This window comes from Sciurus carolinensis, chromosome 10, assembly GCF_902686445.1.
Source record: "Sciurus carolinensis chromosome 10, mSciCar1.2, whole genome shotgun sequence".
In the NCBI taxonomy this organism is placed as follows: Eukaryota; Metazoa; Chordata; class Mammalia; order Rodentia; family Sciuridae; genus Sciurus; species Sciurus carolinensis.
Window position 1 is genome coordinate 99,348,777 of NC_062222.1, and position 13,443 is coordinate 99,362,219.

Consider the following 13,443-nt stretch of genomic DNA (forward strand, 5'->3'; position numbering starts at 1 on the left):
CTTGAGTTTCATAGTACCTCACTTTTGCTGAGACTGGCTTTAAACTTGCCCTTCCTGCCTCAGCCTCCTGAGCCACTGGGATTACAGGCATGTGCCACCGTGCTGGGCTTCTGTATGGTTTTTGATAATTTTATATTGGTATGGTGTCTTTCATCAAAACTTTATGACCTTGAAGGTACTCAGTCTATCATGGTCACAGTTTCCTTCTCAGAAAGAAGGTAGATGAGATAATTTCTAAGGAACCTTGGAAGATCTCAATTCCTCAAGATTTCTGTTTATCGCATGCTGAAAATAAACTCCGGTACATGGATTACATGTGACAGCAGTGGTTTTATGTTTTTTTTGCTCACTGCTGTATTCCAGTCCCAAGAACAGTGCCTGGCGCATAGTAGGCATTTAATAAATATTTGTTGGGGCTGGGGAGATAGCTCAGTCGGTAGAGTGCTTGCCTTATAAGCACAAGGCCCTGGGTTCGATCCCCAGCACCCAAAAAAAAAAAAAAAAATATTTGTTAACGAAATGAACAAAACCCCAAAGAAGAACCATCTAGAGGAAAAACCCTGATAGATTATATTCACTGGCCAGGAAGTGCATGTATTCACTAAGCTGTACAAGTAATAGTAAATCTGATTCTAGTTGCTGCCCTGGGAAATTCTTTCAGTGACTCTTACTTCTCCTCTAGGTAAAGACTTAAACTTTGAACATGCTCAGGATTTCTTTGGCTATTCTGAATCTCTTATTCTCTTGAATGAATTTTAGGACTATTTTTTTTCTAGTTCTGTGAAGAATGTCATTAGCATTTAGATAGGGATTACACTGAATTTGTATATTGCTTTTGGTAATATGACCATTTTGACAATATTAATTTTGCCTAATGGATAAGTTTCTTAAAAATGAAGTAATTGTTTAAAAAAGTAGTTAAGAGGAAAGATGAGTAATTTAATGGACAAAACTACCTTAAGAGCTATTAAGCTTACTACTGATGGAAGCTGTTATTCCCTGCTGTATAAAACAATGACTCAGCTTGCTTTCTGTTTAAAATTAGTTGAAAATGTTTTTTTGTCATTGTGTTTCTGTTGGAATACTGTCACTGTCATTAGAAATCCTGTGAGTAAGCTTAGCTTCCCGTGCATGCCATGAAAAAGCTATTTCTCTGAGTTTAGTCACAAGATGAAGGTGTGCATTCACATTTCTTCATCGGTCTCCTAATTGTATGCTTTCCAGTTGACTGAAGTAGTACCGTGATTCATCATTTGGCCACCTTTTAAAAATTGCTGTCTGCTTTATGTTTTATTTGGTGATGAGTATTTCCTGTTTGTTTCTAGTGGATTGCATTTGACATTTCATACATGCCGAACCAAGGCAACTTCTAAGATTTCATTAAGAGTTGAGCAAGACTGGTGAATAAAAAGTCAGGAATGACCTGAAATGGCCATATCATCATATAGAGAAGTCTCTCAAAAGACTTAAAAAACAACTTTTAGCAGTTTATAATTATGTGTATGTTATTGGTTTGTCATCTTCAAAGATGAAAATCAAAAATAGTTTGATTTCTAAGGATACAACATAATCAGTTTCTCAAAAAGACTTGCATTTAGTATGTATTTGGTACTGGATGTAGTTATTGACAATATAGAAACTAATTGCATTTCATAGTAATATAGTGAATTTTTTATAGAGCAAATATAGTACTTTATTATTGTATACTTCAGGGAATCCATTATAACAAATAAAATTATGTTCCAGTAACTGCAATGAATTAAGTTTATCTTTTTGAAAAATATAACTTTAAAAACAGAAGAAGGTAGAAAATTGTTTGGTTCACATTCTACAGAGCTATTGGGAATATTCTTTTGTTAATTCTTTTTATTAATGTCACTAGCTTTGTGAAAAAGAAAAAGGGTTTTAATAAAAGCAGTGTGAGATATCTACCCATCTTTTGCTGAGCTTTGTAAAGTTAGGCAGATTCACACATGTGAACTTCTAGGACATAATGGACACCTTATATATAAAGTTTGGGACCCAAAGAACCCAAACATTCAGACATTCGCATTTTAGTTCAAGTCTTTATATTACAGGATAGTATAGAATCATGGTAAATATATGAATTTTGGTGTTTATAGGGACCTGGGTTCAAATCCTAACTTATTGACTGTGTACTTTGGACACATTATTTCATGTCTTTAAGAACCAACTTTGTCATTTATGAAATGGGATCAATGATACATATATTGGGAGATGATTATTTAATGAGATAAAGTAGTCATATTGCCTATGACTTAGTGAGCTCTCAGTGGATGAAAACTATAATGAGTTACACCTATGAAGAGATGTAAAGTCCCAGGAAGATTAACTGAATTATCCAAAGTGACCAAAACAGCCCTTTGGCACTTCCAGTGGTGAACTTGAGCTCTATTGAAGTATTTTTATTAATAATGAGATGTTAGGCAAGTGATTTTTTTTTTTAGTCTCAGTTTATGGGTCACTAAAGGATATTTCCCTTACTCTCTTTCCTAGGTTTATAATGAACATAAAATAAAAGCTAGATTGAAATTATTACCTCTAAGCAATTTAGACTTTTTTTTTTTTTGCCTTTTCAGTTATATAAATGATATGTAAGTAGAATGTTTGAAAATTCAGCAAAGTTTTTGTTTGGAGGGAAACAGGAAAAAGCTGAATGTTTAAAAAAAAGAAAGCTGAATAAAAGTGGAAAATAATTAGCATTGTATAACAAAGTGACAGTGACTAGTGATGACTAAAAGGGAAACAGTATGATATTATTCAAAACAAAAAATACAAAATCCTGAGAGAGCTTTACCTGCTTCATTACTTCATCTAGATCTTCACTTTTTACTCTCTTCCATTCTATCAGGTAAAGCTCTCTCAGGGTTTTGCTTATTTCCTCATTAGATAAAAAGTTTGGCACAGTTGGAGAGGATTACATAAAATCCACTTATATGATTATAGTATGGATTTCAGTGACCTTTTCTGGACTTATAAAATTCTGCATCAGGAATCAATTTCATGTGAAACACCAATAATGTGAAATGTTGCCTATTGGATCAAATTTTAAGATCATATTAGAGAAAGATAGCGACTTAACTCTCACATTTAACTCAGCTACCCACCTAGGAGTGTGTGTCTGAACCACCATGTGGCAGTAAAAGAGTAATGTGAAGAAGTTTTTGCGGGGGACAGAAGAGATACCAGTTAGTATGGCTTCGATTGTCTTCAGTATCAGTCATTCAGAGAACCTGGATTAAGTTCACGAATGTTCATTAGGTCAACTTAAAATGACTGTGTGTGATGTGGAGGTTAGTATGATGTTTAGGAAACTGTTTAGGACAGGAAATAGACATTGGGAAGTCAGTCATAATTCTGGATAGTAAGAATTATTTACACAAACAAAACAATCTTCAAGGAAATGTGCCCTGTCTGTGTCAGTGTTAGAGATCATGGGGCCTATTTGTTTCTTCTAAAATGTTTTAATAGACAAGAGGCAGAAAGTACAAGCCCCTAGTGACTTTTAGTATAATGTATGCACATTAATCAGGGTCTTATGAATAAAAATAATCAATGAAATTAAGTGAATTTGCACAATATATTGCTAAGACTTGAGCATACTGAATTTAAAATAAGACCATATCATCCATAACAACAGTAATAGTAACAACCATAGTGGCAACCGCACAACTATTTGACATTTATTGTGAATCAGGAGTTGCTTTAGGTACATTATTTTATTTACTATTTACAACAACTCTATGAAGTTACTATTGTTACTTTCCTCTCCATAGATGAGAAAACTGAGAAAGAATTATGTGCACAAAGGTACATAATTAGCAAGTATCATTTATTCACTATTTATTGAGTATACTTTACACAGGTCTGCCTCATTCTAGGTAGTGGGAAATTAGCCATGAGTTAAAATCCCTGACTTCCCAGAAGGGTCTCACCTTTTATTAGGAAGATATGCAACAAACAAATAAACATGGAAACACACGTAAGTCCAATGGTAGTAAGGATCATATAGAGCAGTAAAGCCAAGCGAGGAGGCCAGAGAGTGCTAGGATAAGGTAGTGGGATGGGCTTCATCACTCTTTTATCTAGAGCAGTGGGGGACCTCTCTGATGAAGTGACATGTCAGCAAATACCAGGGAATAAAGGGATGTTTTCAGGAAGAATGCTCCCTGTTCTTGGGAGGATGATATAGGAGGTCATATATTTGGAGTGGGAAAAGGAGAATGGTTGGACTCCGGAGCCCATGTTTTAATTCTACACTACTAATTTAATGGGTCAACCACAGCATTACTTAACCCACTGTGATCTTGGAGACAAACTATATTAGAGAGATACATAGTCTTATGGAAGGGAGAGGGGTAGTGACATGCTACTCTGGGGAGATTCTCTGAGAAAGCTCTGTGGTCTATGGAGAGGTCCTTTTGAGAATAAAAGTAAGGTATGATTATGGACCATAAGTTAGGGAAACTGGGGAGTGAAACTTAACCCCTCAGAACTCTAAGGTGATTTTCTGTTCCCTGTGGAGCTTTAGAAAAATTCTGTGTCTTCTGAAAACCCCATAGCAAATAGACCTACTTTTGAATTATGATAAAGACTATGTTCAAAACTGCTAAGCTATGTTGTTGTTCTTATAGTGTGAAATTGATTACAAACTCCTTGGTGTCCTATCACAGATTGGAGTCAAAAGACCTGGCAAAACATACAAGACCCTCATAGTATGACTCCATCCTTCTCTTGCCCTTACTTCTTCTGCCCCTCCCCTTGTATCTTGGCATAGAACAAAACAGTCCTAGGACTTTGTATATTCCAAAATGCCCCTCTTTCTCTTGTGACTAAAATTTTATATTTTCTTTCCAGCCTTTCTTTACCCTTTTCCTTCCTCAGTTGAGTTATAACTTCCTTCCTCAGCTGCTTTTGGAGCTTGTGTTTTGTTGTACCTGCTCATCATATTTCCAGTTGGAATCCTTCCTTTAGCCCCTGTCCTCCCAGACAGGATTAGATTTGCATAAAGATCTATGCAAGTGTTGATCATGACTCTTATCACACCTTTTTTTAAAAATTTCTTTTAGACTAAATCATTGAAAGCTTGTTTTTAGAATCTAAATCCCAACCAGATACCAAGCTTGTCAGGTAGTTTACTTGCTCACTTAAATTACTTTTAGTAATAGATGCAGGGTTGTATTAGTCAGGGTTTTCTAAATGAGCAGAACCAACAGAATGGATATATCATTATAAAGGGGGGGTTTATTAGATTGTCCTGCATGCTAGTCCTGCAATGTCCATCTATAAGCTGGAGAGTTAGGAAAACTTGTAACTTCTCTGTCTAAGAAATCAGAAGCCTCAGAACAGGAGAGATCAATGATGCATCCTTGGTCCAGGCTGAAGGTCTGGAAACTCCCTGGAGAATTGCTGGTGTGAGTTCACATCCGAAGGCTGAAGAACCTGGAGGCTGATGTTTGATGGCAGCAGGAAAAGCTACAACTGCTCAAGAAGAACCTAGCTCGTGCTTGTGACCAATTTACCACCTCCTTTACTTTTTGTTCCATCTGGGCCCCCACTCTATCTGATGATATTGCCCACATTCAGGGTTGGTCTTCTTCCCTCGTTTGACTGACCCACATGCCAATTGTTTCTGGAAACACCCTCAAAGACACACCCAGAAGTATGCTTTACTAATTTTCTAGTCATCTTTCAGTCTAGTCAGGTTGACAACCGAGATTAACCATCAAAAGAGTTATCATGATGAAAGTTTTGATTAGATTAAAACAAAAGTATGTTGAATAGTGCTGTCATTTCCCTATGGGAAAATAGATGATAATAAAGCAATTACTGTTTAAGGAAAGATTATTGTGTGCCAGGCATAAAAATCAGTGCTAAATTATAAAATTTCATCATTCTAGCTCAAATTCAAACTTGAAAGATGCATTTTATTAGGTATAACTTTAAAGCTAAATTAATTTCTTAATAGATAAACTTTTAAAACAAAAATTTAAAAAATGCATTCATTTTCAAAATAGTGCTAACTGGATAGTAGGAAAGTTAGTAGAGGAAGAAGTCCTTAGAAAGGGACAAAAGTCATCTTTGTTTCTTTATATTCTGTTTTGAAAATGTTACTACAAATGTGTATACTTGGCTACATGGCAGATATCTTCCGGAAAGAACACTGTACTCATTTATAATTTAGACGAGGCATGTTGGGTAAGACAGAGGGCCATTGGGGAAGTGAGCCCAGATGAGACCCTGCATAATGCAGTGCTTCGAGCAGTTATCAACAGTTAATTGTAAAGGCTTCTCTATGGGCCATCCTTCCAACCTAAGGCCCAAAGTGGAATACTTCAGCCCATGGTTTCTTAGTGCTGTCAGTCCTGATTTTCATTCAGTAGGAAGCCTACTAATTAGGAAGTCTATTGAGTAATTTTTGAACAGGAATTCTCATTGTTGATTGCTTTGTATTTCTCAGAAAAGTATGTTATCTCAAATTGATACACTGTTATAATCACTGATAAATCATTTTTAGACAAATATTTAATTTTGACTTGCTTAATATTTTTGTTATTCTAGCAATGTTGAATTATAGTCTGAAGCACTTCCAAACAAAAAAATCTCAAAAAAAAATTTTTATGTAATTTCCCATGCATCTCATGGCACAATATAGCTTTTCTTTCCTTTTTTGTCTTGATTTTATTATCTCCTTAATTTCTCAATATTTTGTGCCAATTAAACAAATTAGATATTCCTTATTGAACCCTAATCTTAACAAGCCTTTCAGTAAGAAAAACTGTTTTAATGCTCAAAAGTGCTTTCAACCCTTTACATTTTCTGGTAGAAATTTTTCTGAAGCTCTTTTTGTGGTTCTACTTCAGTGACACAGCTGCAAAAGCTCTGTGGGAAGCCTTACTGAACACCAAGCTTAAAGAGGCAGTGATGGAAGTTCGGAGACATCTAGTGGAAGCAGCAAGCAGAGAAAACCTGCCAATCAAGATGAGTATGGGTAAGCCTTTCTACTCCACCCAAGAAGCTTCTGTAAGCCTGCTCTGAACTGTGGACCAGTCTAGCCAATGTAGAATCTAGGTGAAAGTATCGAATACACTTGTGAACTGGTGAAAGAATAGGGAGGAAATATGTGTATACTGCCCTTGGACTTGGCATTGATGACTTTTCTTAAACTCTGCTTGGGAACTTGAGGCAAGTTCTTGCTTACAAAGAATGATTCTTTTAGTTTCTTAACTGATCTTAAACTATCAAAATCAGTCTGTACTATCTTCCTTTAATTCTATTCCACCCTTACTCCCTTTTTGCTCCCCTGTCCACTTATGGTAGATGAAAGTTCTTTCATTGGTTTTGAATTAATAATGAATTATTATACTGAAAAAGCAACTGAGCAGACAGAAGTGTTCCATCTCTGCCCCTCACCCTAAGAGCAGTCTGCTTTGTCCAGTCACGTGAATGTAACTTCTTCACCATGGATCACATACTGCATGTTTCTCTCTCCCTGTTTAACATCCAACTTTGTCTTTGGAAGACTATGGCTATGATGAAATTTAAGTTTTTTCAACATTATTAATTCATTAATTAATCTGTTTTTGTGATATTGGAGATTGAGTTTAAGGCCTTGTGCACTCTGGTGCTCTACCACTGAGCTACATCCCCAGCTGAAATTTGTTTTAAATATTATTTTTTCCTTTGATCAAAAAGTCAAAAAAGCACAGAAGCAATATTTTATTTTAGAAAAGAAATTTGGCTTTTAACTTTTCTTTGATTTAAAAAATATATTAAATAATTTTAATAAGAAAATATTTAAATATGGTTATTCATTCTGGTTTAATAGGTAGAATTTATTTCTGGAAACTTGCAAAAATTGATTATTTTAAAAATACAGTTTCTTATAATCTGCTTTTTGGTACCTACTAAATACTAGTACATTGATAGTCTGTTTTCTCTCTTTTTTTTTTTTTTTTGTGGGGAGGTTTTCTGGAGATTGAACTCAGGAGCACTCAAACACTTAACCACATCCCCAGCCCTATTTTGTATTTTACTTAGAGACAGGCTCTCACTGAGTTGCTTAGTGCCTAACTTTTGCTGAGGCTGGTTTCGAACTCCCAATCCTCCTGCCTCAGCCTCCCTAGCCATTGGGATTACAGGTGTGTGCCACTGCGCCTGGCCTGTCTTCTATTTTTCAATAAAATGTGATACCTTTCTATGTCTGGCCTAATTTTGCTTAATCATGATAACCTCCAGTTCATCCAAATGACACGATTTCATTCTTCTTAATAGCTGAATAACATTCCATTGTGTCTATATACATGTATTTTTTTTAATCCACTCATCTGTTGATGGGCATCTAGCCTGATCAACATGGTTGATGGGCATCATACCTTGGCTATTGTGAATACTGCTGCAATAAATGTGGGTATACAGGTATATGTCTCTCACACTGATATCATTTCCTTTGGGTAGATACCTAGGAGTAGAATAACTGGATAGTATGGTAGATCTATTGATAGTTTTTTGAGGAGTCTGCAAACTTCTTTCATGGTATGTAGCCTAAGTTCTTAATTATGATACAAAGTCAAACTATCAGGTTCAAATAGAAAAAAAAAATTTGGAAATAGAACAATGTGGATGAACCTAAGAAGAAAAAAGTTATAAGGTCATAACATAAAAATGCAATCATGACTTTTAGTGTATTAGTGACTATATGTGAGAACTTTAAAGAACATAGTGATGATAAGAAAAATGAAAATAATAATTAACATTTATTGAGTATTTACAATGTGCCAGAGTTTTTAATTATTTACACGTGTAGTCTTATTTAATCATTACAATAATTTCTGTGAGGTAGGAACAACTCACATATCCCATTTTTCAGATGGGGAAACAAACAGAAAAATTAAGTCACTCAAGATCATACATCTGATAAGGACTAGGGCTGGAATTCAAATCCAAGCCTTCTGACTGCAGAGGATATGCTCTTTATTTATAAAATCATGCTAATTCCATATAACCAATACCAGAAGTCCTACATATTGTTTGGGGTAAAAATAAAGTTTCTGTTTTGAAATCATTCTGGCATTTGGCTACCAATTTTAATTCCCTCCCTCCTTCCTTTTTTTCTTCCCTCTCTTCTTTTTTTCCTTCTTTCCCTCTTTTCTTTCCAGTCTTAGGTATACATTACTAACATGTATTTACTTTCTAGAGTTCCTTTTTCATGAACATGTTGAAATAAGAACTGGTTTATGTTGTGAATCAACAAGAGTAGGAATGCACAAGGGGCCTTAACAATAAAGTTAGTTTACGTTGTGTTTCAGTGACATAACCTTACGATGCTATCACAGAGCATAAATCAGTTCTTACGGTTCAGTGCAAGACCCTCAAAAAATCAAGAAACTTTACTTTTGTAAAGAACCAGAAATTTTAAAAAAGACAGTTACCCCATGAGGAAATAAAATGTCAATGTTTGCATTTTCTGCCGGCCCCCCAGTATTAGGTAGAATGGTTTTCTTTATCTGAAAACTCGGTACATGAGAGAGGGAGCCCAGAGGAAGAAAGAAAGAAACAACTATGTGATTGTTAGCAAGATTGGCTCATATGCTATCTTTGTGCCAACTATAATTAAGTAAGAAATAATACTGTGTGGCTATTTCTGCTTCATATTTCTGCTTAGTATCACTAGCCAGAATTTCTTGAGTGTCTCATTTCCATATATAAACAGGTATATAGCCATGCAAGTAAGAAAAAGAGCTGGAAGTTTTAGTCATAATGACATTGAATTTTGAAAACTCCCTATCATTCAGCTTATCATTAAAAAAATCATGCTTTGTTCTCTTAATGACTGAAATGCTTTGCCTAGCAGCATTTAAAACTAGGAAATACTATGAAATGCACTTTAAATTATGCGCTGTCCTTCCATCCCCTTCTATAAATCTTACCGAAGTATAAATTTTTCTGACTCCAATAGAGGCTTCTGGTATTTTTGAGACATTAAACAGACTTTAATTCTAGACGAAGGATTCTCTTGTGTAAATTCAATGAGAAAGGATCTCACGACTGAAACCTCAGATCTTAAATATAAAGTTTCTCAGTACAAGGTAAGTTCATATTAAAACATTATGAGCACCAAGAGAAATAAACATCATTCTCTTAAATGATAAAAGTTTATTTGGTAAAATAAATAAAATTCATTTTATCATTGCACATATAAACATATGCCATCTTTCTAAGAGCTTGTTATTAAATTGTCAGTTAAGCAGTATGTTTCAGAAGAGTGATTTTTTTTTTTAAACACTGAGAGTGAATTGTATTTTTCCTACTGGCTTTTATAATGAAAAATATATTCTGCAAGTAAGAAACAAGTACATGCTAAGAATCTGTTTGAGTTCAAAATGACCACTTAGAGAAGAAATGAGTAGAAGATGCCTGTCTTGAACTCTGATACATTTGCAGAGACTTTTTTCTCTGGAGTACCATGGTGGTCATGGTGGTCAAGAGATCTTCAGCAGTCTGTCCTACAGCTCTCTGAAGAAGGGACTCATTCCCCAGTGTATAAATTGTGGCAGAAATATCTTGTTAGAGCTGAAGTGAAACAGATCTCTTAATAATACTGTCCTTTCTTTAACAGCTGTGATTCTTGAGAGTATTCTCTATTGATGCCTGTTTTTTTGTTATTTTATTGTTTATTAATCTAGTGTAGTCTAGGTGCTGACACTTTTTTACTGAAAAATCTCCCAGACCACTGAAATTAAGGACATTTTTTTCTCAGTCTTTTTTCTTCTTGACTTCTTTACATCATCCATCTTTTAGGTTATTGCTTCTTTCTTGTATTTGTATGTTTTCTGTGACTTTTGGCTCTCCTGATTTTGATGGAGTACAAAGTTAATTCCATCAGGGTTGAATCGCAGGTCTGCCACTTATTAGACAAACATATTTATTTATCCATAAAATGGAGGAAATATATATGTCCAGGAAAGCGATGGAGAATGCAAGATCAGATCCTAGTGGTACTTAACACTTTGAAGCACATTGGAATTAGTGTGCTGTCTGTGGGAAAATCTTCATTAAGTTAAATGACTTCTCCTTTCTTTGAAAGAAATGTGCTCATTCATTTTCTTAACTTGCCATTTTCTAGGCTTTATGCTGAGTATTTGAATTTTTACCTTCTTTTAACACACTCTGTCTTTCTTTCTTTCTTTCTTTCTTTCTTTCTTTCTTTCTTTTTTCCGAGATAGGGTCTTACCATTTCCCAGTCTGACTTCACACTTGTAATCCTCCTATCTCAGCCTCCAGCGTAGCTAGGATTACAGGTATGTGCCCTGGCAGCTGGTTTACGGAGTCTTTCTTTATGCAGAGTTCTAAATAGTTTTTCCACTTTCACCTTAGTTATGATTATCTTCTTCTAACTCCATTCATACCGTCACTTCTTCCCCACCTCACCTTGACTGTATTAGGGGTTCCCTTGCCTCTGTGGCCCACACTCTTATAGAAAAATCTCTTGAGCTGCATTTCCAGATCATAATCTGACCCACTGTGCTGTGATACTTCTTAATTTGCTTTCCTAGTTCTGTGGAACCTTAGTGTCAGCCCATTTATTCACCATGATTTTCTGTTTTCCAAATTAACTGTGATGAAGTCTTTGAACCATTTGTGAAACAACAGGCCTGCCCATCTTGTACCATCATGGCTGCCTCTAGTTCTGAACCACTAGCAAAGCTCTAGTTTGTTAACCTCTCAGCTGAACAAAGATGCTGTCTTGGCCTTCCCCTATTCTTAATCAATTCCAGATAGGATCAGTGATTTTTGTTTCCTACCAATGCCTTGCTTGCTGTTGTTTCCAACCTTTAACATTTAGCAATTTCAACTGGCTTTGAAAAACAGCAATAAATCAAAACACTCTAAAATTTTTTTGATATATGTCCCCCCCCCCAACATTATTGAGAGTATTCTGCTTCCTGGTTTTGGTACTTGACTTAGCCCAGTTCTGGCTGGATCACAGCTGTGTTTTAATTACATTTATGTCTTTTGCTGACATTGTGGAGAATTTTGTCTGAGTTAAGGGGAGCATGTATGCATGCACATTTTGTGTGTGTGAGCGACATTGTAAAAGAGAAAGATAAAGGAAAATACAGATGGGGAAATGGGGAGATTGGCAAACTTTGCAAAAAGGGTAGGTTAAAACCTAGTAAGAACAACATGCAATGTGATATTAGTGACTTACAAAGATGAGAAAATCTGGATGCCTTGTAGAACACACACAGATTATCAATTCTCATTCATTCTTAATGTTCTAGTTGTTACCCCAGTTTTGGGAATGGGGAAGGGAATTAAATTTTATCAAGTAGTTACTTTGTTTCAGGTGCTATAACAGAAGTTTTGCATAGTTCACTTAATATTCCCCCAAATTTTGTGAATTTGGTACTCATGTTTCACTCCAATTTCACCAATGAGGAAAAGAGAACGAGAAGGGTGACTCCCTTTTCCAGGATTATTGTGCCAGTTGTTAAGTTTTTGTCTCTTGATCCCCTTGTGCGCCATGCTGTGGGGCTGGGACTGTGCAGAGTACACTTCTGTTCTTCTGGCTGGCTCACTGTTACACTGTGCCAATAAAGAGCGTAGAGGAAGCTGCGAAGCTCCAGGGTAAAGAAGCAACTTGGGCCTTCCTGACTGCTTGCCGGAGACTCTGCTTGGGTCACGCCAACAGTACTTCTCCACAGCCTTGGTCTGGCCTTCCTGTGGCGGCAGCTGAATCCAGTTTGCAGCTCCACCACCACACAGCTTCGTGGCATCCACACCTCAGAGGTGCCAGCCCAGCCCAGCCCAGCCCAGCCCAGCCCAGCCCAGCCCAGCCTTTCTCTCTTTCTCCACTAGTGGTAATGACTGCTTCCTACAGCTGTTACCTCCATTATACCCTGCAGTTTTTTCATCTTTTCAGTTCCCCACTTAAGAGGTTTGTGTATTAGATTTTCTCTGTTCAAAAGCTGGTGTGTTTACTGCCTCTGGCTGAGCCCTGTGTGATAGTCACCCAGCAAATGAGCCCTGATACAAACCTGAGTCTATCTGACTTTTGTATTAGGACTCTTTCTAGACATAGAATCTGATGCTTTGGGTGTGGGGTGGCATCTAAAGAGCTACAAATGCAGATATGATCATGCCATCCCCCTGCTTATAACCCTTCCAGGGGTCCCCATTGGCTCAAGATAGTGTACAAACCCTAAAGCATGCCATTTATGAAAAATTTCTGCTTTTGAGCCTCTTGGCCTCAACCTCCACTCTTCCCCCCATTCCCAAAATGGGCTTTTGCAGATCCAGGTCTCTGCTGGCTTTGATTTGCTTGTCCCTCTAACTCCACTCTGCATCCTTTTCTACCTGTGACTCTGGAGGCTGACCTTTATGGGCTGCCTTAAGCCTCGCCTGTCCTTTGCCTATCAG

General features: G+C 36.5%; 1 protein-coding gene and 1 non-coding gene across 2 annotated transcripts in view; both read left to right on the plus strand.

The window, feature by feature from the left end:
- Nucleotides 1-13,443, plus strand: part of Scfd2 (sec1 family domain containing 2) — a 372,739-nt gene that overhangs the window by 26,811 nt on the left and 332,485 nt on the right. Inside the window, exon 3 of the mRNA XM_047567173.1 lies at nucleotides 6,885-7,012. Coding sequence (XP_047423129.1) covers nucleotides 6,885-7,012 — 128 coding nt within the window. The remainder of the gene's footprint in view (nucleotides 1-6,884; nucleotides 7,013-13,443) is intronic.
- On the plus strand, nucleotides 411-491 carry Trnai-uau (transfer RNA isoleucine (anticodon UAU)). The gene has a single exon. It is a non-coding gene; the product is annotated as a tRNA-Ile (tRNA).